Source organism: Ambystoma mexicanum, chromosome 6p, assembly GCF_040938575.1.
Source record: "Ambystoma mexicanum isolate Mex_15411 chromosome 6p, UKY_AmexF1_1, whole genome shotgun sequence".
NCBI lineage: Eukaryota > Metazoa > Chordata > Amphibia > Caudata > Ambystomatidae > Ambystoma > Ambystoma mexicanum.
This window is the reverse complement of record NC_090935.1, coordinates 1,543,697,184-1,543,709,366: the sequence shown is the minus strand read 5'-3', so window position 1 is coordinate 1,543,709,366 and position 12,183 is coordinate 1,543,697,184. Positions and strand designations below refer to the sequence as shown.

The window sequence follows — 12,183 nt, the reverse complement described above, 5'->3', positions numbered from 1 at the left end:
TGACAAAACACTACTCTTCCCACAATCTCCCTATTCAATTCACAAACCCTACAAAGCTCACCTTTCTGAGTTAACCAACCACCCCTTCCTTATGACACCTTTTCCCCATCCTACCCCATGGGATACTTAAAAAATCTACATCCCCTCTTTTCCGACATGAACACTTTCTCACACGTGACAGACAACAGACTAACAACAAAGCCGTTTACCTGACATGTCCCAACACAAGGCTCAGGCAGAGTCAGGCAATTAACGGTAATTACACACACCTAACTGCCCTTTCCCTTCCCCGCATGGATAAAAGTCGGAGCACAAGAGCACACTATGAGCAAGGCCAACCACACGAGGAAGCAGCTATTCCAGGATGGCAGTGGCGATACCTGAAAGGATGACAAGGAGGGAGGTGCCCTTGCCTTTTTCAACCCAGACCTGCAAAGCCTTTGTGAAAGCAATTCTAAGACCGAGAACGACAAATGCTGTGTGGTATAAGAGATCTCAATGGTACACAAGTCCCTCCCGCACCCGCGGGGAGACACACCTGCTACTGTGGTATTGTCCTTTACTCCAGAGACAAGAAATGCCAACAATTTCAACACAGCCGGTGAGTCGGAGAGAGCTGTTAGCTGAATTGTGTTGCTGAATTGTGTTGATCCGAAGGTTGCAATCAGCAACATTATAGGATCTCAAAGAACTGGTGAATAAAGAACTTGTGTGTGTTTGAACTTTTGGGAAAGCCCAGTGAAGGGGCAGCTGCAGAGTGGTCAGGCGCTGCTGGAGCGTTCCTTCCAAGGACTCTGGCTTGGCCCCCTTTGTTGAAACTACAAGAACCAAGAGGCCTTGGCGGAAGGCCAGTGTGAAGGTGTCTACCAGTTTAAAGTCATGCCCTTTGGACTAAAAATGCACCTGCCACCTTCTAACGATTGGTAAACCATGTTCTGAGGGGGCTAGATGACTTCAGCGTGACATTGCATGACATTACAGTGTTCACCCTACTTGGGAGGAACATCTTTCCCATCTGACAGAAGTGTTGCAGATCCTTCAGCAGGCCAATCTGACCATCAAGGCAAGCAAGTGCCAAGTTGGTCAGTGTAAAGTGTAAAGTGGTCTTCCTTGGACAAAAGGTAGAAGGGGAGAAATAAAGGCCTTTCCCAGCAAGGTACAAGCTATACAAGACTGGGAGACCCAGACCACTCAAACACAAGTGAGAGCCTTTCTAGGCCTCACAGGATACCACAGAAATGTAATTGCTGAGTATGGAATAATAGCAGCCCTCCAGAGTACCATTTATTCTCCCAAGTACCATAAGAAGGTGAAATGGACAGACGAATGCCAGAAGGCTTTTCAGGGGGTTGAAAGATGCCTTGTGCAAAGCTCCAGTGCTGAGATCTCCAGATCATACTCAGGACCTCCTTGTACAAACATATGCTTCTAATACAGATATTGGGGCAGTCTTGAGCCAAATGGATGATAAAGGCAGAAAACTAAAATATAGGGCAAAGAGGTGGGCAACAATTGAACACAAATGTTTTGCCATAGTGTGGTCATTGAAGATGTTTAGACCATACTTGTATGGGACTACTTTCAGGATTCAAACTGACCACCAACCTCTGAGATGGCTAATACAGATGAAGGGGGAAAATCCTAAACTGCTCATGTGGTCCATAAGCCTGAAAGACTTTGACTTCACCATAGAGCATAGGTCAGGTTCCCTACATTAGAATGCTGATGGACTCTCCAAAAGGGTTGACCGAGAGGAACCTGAAGTCCATCCAGAAGTAGAGTAGATCCTCCTGTTCCCTAGTCTGTTTTTTTTGGGGGGGTGTTGGGTAGAATTTCCATCTGGTGTATAATTCTCCTCACTTAGTGAGTCCCCCAGCTCAAACTCTCCTGAGTGAGTGGGAATCTAGTTCCTCAATCATCCAATCTTTTTCTATAATTCTGGGAACCCTTTTGGTTACCTTAGATTGAGTCTGCTTTCCTCCATCTTTTTGCGGCATCTGTATTTTACTGTTGCATCAGACAGCACCTTCTGTGCAGTGTTGGTGAGACCTCTTAGAGCTCCCATCTTTGGTTTTCTTTTGTTTTTCTTTGTTAACATAATGTTACCGGAACAGGGGATACATTTTATGCTACTTGTGTTTTTCTTTTGTGAGATCAGCCCACCCCACCTTAAGTGGAGGGCTGAGGGGATACATGGTATTCCTTTTCTCACTTCTCCTGTATCTCTCTAGTTACAGTTGCAAGGCTATCCGAGTGGCTGGTGGCAGTGGATATTTGCTACTGACTTTTTGTGATTTTTACACAGAGGATGCTGTCGCAGATGTGCTAACTGACACATGGGTCACTATTTTTTTTTTTGATAAAACATTTTTTTATTGTTTTACATTCAAAACTACACAACAACAGCTTGTGCGGATTGGCATGTCCTTCCAAAATTCAACCATTAACAGATCAAGTATCAATCTCCCATGACATTTCCCCAGGTTTTAGTGCCATCCGATCGTATCCCCCTCCCTGCATACAACAGGGTCCAGCCGGTTCTAGGGTCCATTTTCTTCTTCCCACCTCCCCCATATCTTATCCGCCTTAGCAGGGCATCCTCTGGCAGTATATACTCGGTGCTCTATAGTGGCACAAATGCTCATGTCTGTTGCCCATTGCTCCATCGTTGGGGACTCCGGGGCTCCCCATTTCTGCGCTACGTTGCGCTTCATCAGTCCCGCTGCTGTGTTCAGGAGCAGCTTGCCCCATTTAGTAAGTTCAATCTCATCCGGAGCACCCAAAATGAGAATCTTCGGGTCTAGTGGTATGCGGCACGCCAAGACATTGCCGAGTACAGTACAGCATTCACTCCAGAAGGTGCGGATTTGGGGGCATTCCCACAGGATGTGGAAGAAGGTCCCCTCCTCATTCCCACAACGGAGACAGTTCGGGTTCAGGGCTCTCCCCCATCTATATAGTATCGTCCTGGGGTAATAGACCCTGTGCAGGATTTTTAATTGAACCAGTCGAATCCTGGAAGAGATGGCCACCTCCCTTGGGTGCATTAGTACTTGGATCCAGTCTTCTGGATCTATCACCCCTACATCCACCTCCCATTTAGTTTTCAGGGTCGTGAGTTCTGGCGTAGCAAAGGATGTAATAGCATTATATAGGATGGAGGTGCATTTGGTGGGGATGAGAGCTGGTAATATGTTACGTTCTATTGGTGTGTAGTCCGGGATATTGGTGCCTGCAGGTATGTGGTTTCTTAGGGCATGGGCCAGCTGTACATAGTGGTATCGCTCAGTGCCCGGGAGTTGGAATTTTTGCTGGATAGTTTCAAACGGGGCTATATCCCCCTCCTCAAGAATGTCCCCAACCCTCAGAATCCCAGCCCTCACCCATCGGGGCCATGGTTGAAGCTTCTTTATCTCGGGCAGGTTACTATTTCTCCACAGGGGTTGTGCCACAGTTACACTATTTTCCCACCCAACGAATCTATGCGCCTGTTTCCAAACCACGATGGTATGGACCGTGGTCGTTGGTGGAAGGGGTCTCGGAAGAGTTTGGTATAGTAGTTGCCATGGGTCGGTATCGTGCATGGCTGCAACCTCGGCCCTGATGTGGGGGAGCTCCCTATCTCCATGAAGCAGGTCGTTGACCACTGCCAGCTGTGCAGCCCAGTAATATGTTTGGAGGCGCGGAGCTCCTATCCCACCCTCCCAGACCGATCTTTGGAGCGTAGTCAGTGCTATCCTCGGCTGACCACCCCCCCCCCATATCAGTTCCCGAAAGAGAGATTCAACCCGCCCAAAGTCAGAGTCTGGGATCCTTAGTGGGGCATTTTGTAAGACATAGAGAAACCTTGGGAGAGTCATCATCTTAAAGAGTGCGGCTCTTCCTATGGGCGTAAGAGGAAGAAGTCTCCAGTGGTGGGCGTCATTGACAAAGCGGTCAAGGATCGGTTGAAAATTGTGTAGTGTGTATTCAGTCAGGTTCGCGGTCACCCAGATCCCCAAGTATCGAAAACCTTGCGGTTCTACTCGGTACGGACATTCCCGAGGGTCAGCCTGCACATTGCCTTTCACCGGGAAGAGGATTGATTTTCCCCAGTTGATTTTAAGCCCACTAAGGACACCAAAGCGGGCAAGCATCTGCGTCACCTTGGGGCAGGACCGAGCCGGGTCTCCCAGGTAGATCAGGAGGTCATCTGCATACAAGGAGACACGGTCCTCATGTCCTTCAGGCCATCTGAACCCTGTCCATGCAGCGTCTTGTCGAAGCCAAAGGGCCAGAGGTTCAATCGCCAGGGCAAAGAGAAGGGGAGAAAGGGGACATCCCTGTCTCGTGCCCTTTCCCAACGAGAAGGACCGGGACGGCCAACCATTCTCTCTGACCTCCGCTCGGGTGTTAGTGTAGAGTAGTTTCACCCATTTCAAGAAGCTGTCTCCGAACCCCATACGCCTCATGACCTCCCAAAGGCAGTCCCACCTAACCGAGTCGAAGGCCTTCTCGAAATCCACTGCCAGTAGGGCGAGAGGGGTGTCAATGATCGGGGCCCGCTCCAGCGCCAGATGGAGCCGGCGCAGGTTCATACGCGTTGATTTGTGTGGCATAAAGCCACATTGATCCGGGTGGATCAAGGTATGGATCACTGATTGCAGCCGGTTGGCAAGGAGCTTAGCAAGAACTTTGGCCTCGCTGTTAATTAACGAGATAGGCCGATAAGAGGCGCACTGTTCCGGGGGTTTATCGGGTTTGGGAATGACCACAATGGTGGCTTTACATAGTTCAGGTGGGAGGGTGCCCTGGTCGCGGGCACCAAGAAACATCCTGTAAAGGGGGGTCGCCATTTTATTCCCCCCTAGTTTTTGCCAGGTCTCGGCCGGGAAACCATTAGGGCCCGGTGTTTTCCCTGTTTGGAGTTGCGCTAGGGCTTCGGCTATTTCGGATTCAGAGAGATCCGAGTCTAGCTCCTCCCATTGTTGTGGTGTCAGTGCTGGGAGTGTAATTTCATCTAGTAGGGTCGGGTCGAAAAGGTGTTATCGGGGCTCGGTAGAGTTCCGCGTAGAACTGGGCAAATGCCTCTGCAATTTCAGCATCCGTCTGGTACCCAACACCACTTGGGGCAACAATCTCTCTGACATGACGTCTCCCCTCCTCCCTCCTCTCCAGCCAGGCCAGCATTTTACCCGCCTTGTCCCCCAGCTCGTATATCCTCGCTCTGGTGTCCCAGTGGGCCTGCTTGGCGTTATCTAGCATAATATTTCTAAGGGTTTCTGTGGTTAGTTTGAGGGACCTTTGAGTCTGCGGGGTAGGGTCAAGAATATGCGTGCTTTCGGCCTGGACCATTTCAGCCTCCGCCTCTACTATTTTCTGGAGTCTCTCCCGCTTTTTGTTTGCTACCCAGGAGATGATTTCCCCACGCAGCACTGTTTTATAAGCCTCCCACACCACCACCGGGTCATCCATTGCTGGTATATTTATGTCAAAGTATTCATCAGACACCTCCGTAAGGCGGTCTACCAATTCTGGGAAGCCAAGGTGGTAGCTGTTTAGCCTCCACGTTCTAAGGGGAGTTACAGAGTGCGTTCGTATTTCAATTAATAGGGGGGAGTGGTCCGAGATTCCACGAGGGAGGTATTCTGCGGATATTGCCCTGTGTAGGTCTGTGTTCGGGACCAGGAGGTAGTCCAGTCTAGAGAGAGAGCCATGGGCTCCAGAGTGGAACGAATAGCCTCTATCCTGGGGGTGCAGTTCGCGCCACACATCTCGGAGGCCTAGGGCGGACACAAAGTTGGAGAGTTTCGTGGGAACATCCGGATTACGCCCTCTAAGATGGGTACGGTCCATAGTATTGCACATGACATCATTAAAGTCTCCCCCCAGGACCCATCGATTTGGGTGGTGTTTCCCCAGGAGAGTGGTGACGTCCTCCAAGAGTCCCTGGCCCAGTCCGGGTGGGGAATATATTGACACAATGGCCAGCGTTTCACCCCAGAGTGAACCTAGAATGAGTACATAGCGACCCTGTGGGTCCAGTTCCACAACTTGTGGGGAGAACGGGAGCCTCTTGTGTATAAGAATAAGGGTGCCCCTGGATCCCATCGTGTACCCTGCATGGAATGCGGTCCTGTAATTTGTTCTCTGGAAAAGGGTGCAGTGTGTTCCCGCTAGGTGCGTCTCTGATAGAAGGGCCAAGTCGGGAGAGTACCTATTCAACAGTTGTTTAATCAGGCGTCTTTTAATCCCAGAGTCCATTCCGTTCACATTCCAACTGAGCAGCTTGAGGGACCTGGGGCGATCGGGTGGGGGTGGGTGTAATTGTGGGTGTGTCATCTAGAGCTTCCCGTTAGAGGCACGCAGGATGCTTGTGTCGGGAGAGCCTCCTCCCCTCGGTGTGTCTGTCGGGAATGTGGTCCCAATACCTAGTACAGCAGGGTGTAATGTGCAGAGGGTTGTTTTTAGGTCTGTGGTTGGACATGCCATGGATCCGAACTAACAAAGCAACCTTAAAACTTTCCCTTATATCCCCCACCCCATACTCCACCCCAACTTGAAGTACCTGTCGCCCGAACATACGAATACAACCGACTGTCAAGGGACAGTCAACTCATCAACCTAGAACTGTTCCACAAGTGGTATAACACTACTTAATCTTAAGTTGCCTTGTTCCGGCCGTGGGGGTTGCGTGGTCCGGGCCGTCAGTTATACAGACATCGGGTTCACATTTAATTTGCTGTTAACATGGGCTAATAACATGGCGCCGGGTCTCAAAGCGTAACTACGAGTGGGTACCTTATTCTTCATTTCAGTCATTGTCCCTGTTTGGCTGTGCCTGGGGTTGATGCTGCGGGAGTTCAGGGGACATCCTGTCTCGTCTCGGGCGATTCCTACCATTATCTTGTCTTCTGTCTGGCCTCCAATCACCCTCCAGGTGTCTTGCTGCCCAATTCCATGCTTCAGCTGGGTCCGTGAAGTGCACAGTTGTTCCATTAAAGTATATTTTCAGCTGCGCCGGGAATAAGAGTCCGTATTTTACGTTGAGGGTCTGGAGACGTTTTTTAAGAGGGCCAAAGGATTGTCTAGCTCTTTGCACTTCTCTAGTGAAATCCGGGAAGAAACCTATCTTGGAGTCGTTGAACGTTCTAGTGCCCTTGGCCCTGGCCATTTGGAGTATTGCATCTCGGTCTCTATAATTCAGAAGTTTCGCAATCACTGTGCGGGGTGGGGCACCTGGGATTTGCCTGCCAGTTGGCATTCGGTGGGCCCGTTCAATTGAGAAGAAGTTCGACAAGGTCTTGGGGGCAAAGATATCTGCGAGCCATTGCTCTAAGAACAGTTCCACGCTTGCTCCTTCCGCTTTTTCCGGCAGACCGAGGATCCGAATGTTGTTTCGTCTTGCCCTGCCCTCCCCTTCTTCCACCCTTTCTTCCAATGCTTTGAGGCGGGCTAGCGCTCCTGACATTTGCTGGTTCATTGTTCTTAAATTGTCCTCTGTTTCAGATATTCGACCTTCAGCTTCTCCGGTACGGGCTGTGAGTTTTTGGAGGTCGTGGCGCAATAATGACACATCTGCACTGATGCCATCCATCTTTTTTTCCATGGAGGTTCTCGAACTTGCTAAAGCGTTCATGACATCCTTCAGCGAAATGTTCTCCTCTGTTTCTGGTGTTGCGCTAGTGTTGGGTTGCTCCGGCGGGAGGGCTTGGGCGGGGGTCGTATACTGCTCTATTTTGCTCTGTGTTGTCATGCCTCTTGCCTTATCTTTACCCATTTCTGAAGGTATATAGTGGACCGCGGGAGGTCGGCCCCACTCACGCACTGTTTATAGGGCTTTGCGGCGTATGTTCATTAGGACGGTTTGTAGGGCGGGTAGGTGCTGCACCCCGTTCCGGAGCTGGTAGGATATGTTGGCGCCCAACGGTTGATGGGTGGGTTGGTTTGCGCACCTGGGGATTACCCCCTTCTGTACCCCCTTTCCTTGTGTGTTCCTTGTGGTGTCTCCGCAAGGACCCTACTCCTCTATTGCTGGCCTCTGGTTGTGGAGCTGATTGCGTCCCAGGCACCCAGCTCATATAGTGTTTTTTGCTGGTTTAGTGCGTCGCGGTGCCGCCCCCCCAAAACCGGTCCCCAGGGCCCCAGACTTCCAACTGCTTTCCCCCTTCCCCTGGATCCGCTCAGGCTCTGTCACGCGGGGGGGGGTATGGGATCAGGCCTGCCTCCGGTGAGGTAGCGCTCCGGCGGGGGTCGGGTTCATGTGCGCCCGAAAGCACACGTCAGGATGTGGCCGCTAGCAGCAGGGCCCGCCTACCTTCCCAACTGCGGGCAACTCGCTCCGTTCCGCCCTCCAGCTGGGCAGGGTGTCTGCCTTCTTCAGTTGGCGTTTTTTCCTCGCCTGCCGCTCCGGCGGCCAAACGCATCCGCGGGGGCTGCAGGGATCGGATTCGTATGCGCCCGAAAGCACACGGCAGGATATGGCCGCTAGCAGCGGGGACCGCCTACCTTCCCAATCGCAGGCAGCTCCCGCTTGTATGATCCGTTCCGCCCGGCAGGAGTCCACGGGCTCGTCTCTCCCCTCCGCTCTTTGCTGTAATCCTGCGCGGCTGCTCCAGGCACCATCGGGGCAGGGTGTCTGCTTCTTGCCGTTGGCGCCGTATTACGCGCCTTCTCCTAGTCCGCCATTTTGTCCATCGTCGGCGTCTCGGGCTTCTCGGACCATTTGTGCCCGACTGGTGCTGTGTTTCGGGTCGGTAGTATGGCGACCTGAGCGTCCAAGGTTCCGCCGCACCTGGATATAATTTCGGCCGTTGTGGTGCCCAAATAGCAGGATATTTTCAGGATTTGGCTGACGGCCGCGGGAGCTCCGAGGAATCACGTCCTCATCCCGTGCTCGCTACCACGCCCCCCGACACATGGGTCACTATTGACCTAAAATAGTCCCTGTCTTCTTTTATCAACAACTCACAATGCCTTGCACTTTCTTGAGCTTACCTGGGTGGGAGAGGTCCTGCTCATTCCTTTGTCTTTGGCGGGCTCCCGTTCGGAAGCCTGCACAGAGGTACCAGTGTGTCTGGGAGAACACAAACTCCTCAGTTCGTTGCCCTCCAGTGTGTCTGCTTGGATCCAGTTCTAACTGGGTGCCTGGCTTTCCCCTTGGGACAGTCACCATCCGAAGTTTGAATGTAGCATGCATGCTAGGTGGTTGGGTTCCTGCATAAAAGGCAAGGGTCTTGATGGTGAAGCCAGAGTTGACCACTGAAACGAGCATTCCGAAGAAGAAAAAAGAAGTGGATGTCTCTGGCTACCTCCAGTGACCGCCAAGCCAACTGAGTGGCTGCTGCTGCGCCAGCCCTCTCTTCTGTGTGACAGGGAAAATCCACACCGGACGACTTCCTCTCTTGGACTGGTGGCTCAAGACCATCTGCAGTTTGATCCATGCCAGGATGTGCCATGACCTTCCAGTCCTGCAAAACCTCTGGCACTGCTGAGGTGCATGGTCTCGTCGAGCGTGGTTCCGGCTGCAAACTTATGGGCATCTTGCTGAACCTACAGAGACTCTTTGCTGACCAAAGAAGTCCTCTCAGAGGAGTCGAGGACCGAAAGAAGGAAGTAAATCTTCTGGGTGACAACCATTGCTGTTTCAAAGCCGGTGTCAAACCTCCACAACCCAGTCCACGAAGATCGTCTGCTGGGCATCCCTGTGACCAAGTCTGACTGTCTGATCCCACCTAAGGTTCTTCATCCAGCCACCAAGGCCAGATTACCAAACTGGTGCTACTGTCGTATTCCTGAAGGGACCCGCTGGTGACATTGCTTTTCTGCAGCACAGAAATTACTATCTCACTCCTGGGTACACTTACCTGGACAGTTGTGTTGTTCGCTCCTCCTGATCTTCCTCAGTCACAGTGGGGTGGAGGACCCAACTGTGGCCTCCTTTACCTCAGGCCTGAAATACTTCAGGTGGCCGATCTAGCCCCCACTGAACCCTTTGAAACAAAATTGGTTACTTCCTATGAAAAACATAATCTATGCATTTTGACAACTTTGACAGTGTCTGCCTTCCTTTATTCTGCCATGCAGGGGCTATTGGTCCCCCAGTGCCCCCATCTGACTTTTGAGATTCTCATTCCCCAGATAGGGGTGGACTTCTAAAGCTAAGAGTTATATGGTTTGCTAACTTAACTCTGTTTAATACCTAAGGTCTACTGTTTGAAAGCATTGCAACAACAAATAATTAGTGTACATCTCTATCTGTGTGAATTGTTTTACTGACCTGAATTGATTGGAATTTAACATTGTCTTAGTATATATAATAAATAAGTATATTTCTATATAACCACAGTGGGTAAGTGTTTCCTTGACTGTGAGTGTGCTCAAAGGTCTTTGTACTCTACTACAACCCTTCTCCCTCCTAGACTAAGCCTGGCTGCTCGTCCATTGCTATCTAATCTTTTGGGTAGTTAAAGCCAAATCTAAGAATTGGAGCTCTGTAAACCTAAGAGTGAATCTTCTACAGTCCTTAATGGTGGGGTGGGGGGGGGGATCTTTGTAGTGGACCTAAATTGCCAGTAACAACCAACAGACATGATGTTGTCAGTGAAATAGACCCTGAAATTGGAACCCATGCTGAATCAATACTCCTATTCCTTAGCGCATATATGGAAGCATGGATGTGCTCTCTTGGAAGGTGTTAAATTGGGAGATAGGGTGGCATCCCCAAAAGAGACGAGTGTACAGGGAGGGAAACAAGAGGATAGAGCAGTTCTGCAGCTAGAGGGAGATTGTTCAGTACCTTGATTGTAAGATTGCAAGAAGTGGAAAGCTGCACCAACCAAGCCATAGCTTAAGCAAAGCCAGAAATAGATCATAGGCAAGAGCTGAACAAGTCTGTTTTTCTGGGCTCAAGGACTGGTAGCTATGTCACCCTTTAAGTTACTGAATTGGGAAAAGCTAACGCTATCTGGGATCTGTAGTTCAGACTTTGGTGGGAGTAGCGAGACCAGCAGCCCAAATAAAGGAAAACCTGCTATTTTAGAATAGACTTGGGTAGAAAGCTAATGAATTTTAACTGAAATAACCCCTGTAGTGTGGAAAATACCTTCCATTTTTGAGTATCACATCACTGTAATGAGGCTGAGATTTTACCGAATAATCTAAATGAGGCTCTCACCTCATCCTTTAGGGATAAAGAACCGGCTCTAGGAATTGTGCCATCACAATCAGTCTGTAGAACAATACCAGCCATGACGAGACAGCAAGAATTGTGAAGGAAATGTGCAGGGGCTCTCCACTCCTTAAAACTGCAATTTAAAAAAATGTGTTAGACTAAGTATGAACCTTGCACCTTTTGATCCTTTGATCGTTTAAACATTGGCTTCACCCTACGTATGTACTTTGGACATCTAGTGCATTAGTCTAAGTCCCTCAGCAAGAACTGATATCTTTGAATAGAAAGACCTCATTCTGACAGGCATGTCACATTATCAGGCATACTCCCAACTCTCATGTTGTGACTTAAAATAAAAGTGTGGAAATCATCTTTGCTGTTCTGTGGTCCCCACTCGTGACAGCACCTATAACTATGAAGTTCTCAGTCAGTGACACTACTACAAGATGCAGTATACTGCACTGTTGTACTATGAACTGGCCATCTCAGTGAACCAAATTAATCAAATTTAACATATATAAACCGGCAAAGTAATTCATTCTTTTTTCATGATTTGGGAGCAGTTGCACTTGAACACTGTTTTGTAGTTGATTGAAAATTCTCAAAATATGAATGTTTCGTATGTAAATATATTTTAACATCCCTTTGCTTTGTTTCATAGGCCTGACTGGCAAACAGCAAAACAGCTCCTTGGAGATTCCAACTTCCTCAAACGACTCCTTGAATTTGATAAGGAAAACATAAAGCCACAGGTTTTGCAAAAGCTTCAAAAATATATAAATAATCCAGATTTTGTCCCTGAAAAAGTTGAAAAAGTGTCCAGAGCTTGCAAATCAATGTGCATGTGGGTGCGAGCCATGGATTTGTATTCAAGAGTGGTCAAAGAAGTTGAGCCAAAGAGACAGAAACTTGCTGCTGCCGAGGTATGTTCTTTGAAATGTGATGCATCTTTCTCTTAGCAGGTGTTCTTAATGTTGTAGGCTTATTGGGCCTGTATCTTTTACAGTCCCATGTTTTTGAGTCCTTGAAGC

At 49.5% G+C, this 12,183-nt stretch overlaps 1 protein-coding gene across 1 annotated transcript in view; it reads left to right on the top strand.

Moving 5' to 3' along the window:
* Window positions 1-12,183, top strand: part of DNAH6 (dynein axonemal heavy chain 6) — a 3,423,448-nt gene that overhangs the window by 2,701,710 nt on the left and 709,555 nt on the right. The window contains exon 52 of the mRNA XM_069626424.1: window positions 11,814-12,075. Coding sequence (XP_069482525.1) covers window positions 11,814-12,075 — 262 coding nt within the window. The remainder of the gene's footprint in view (window positions 1-11,813; window positions 12,076-12,183) is intronic.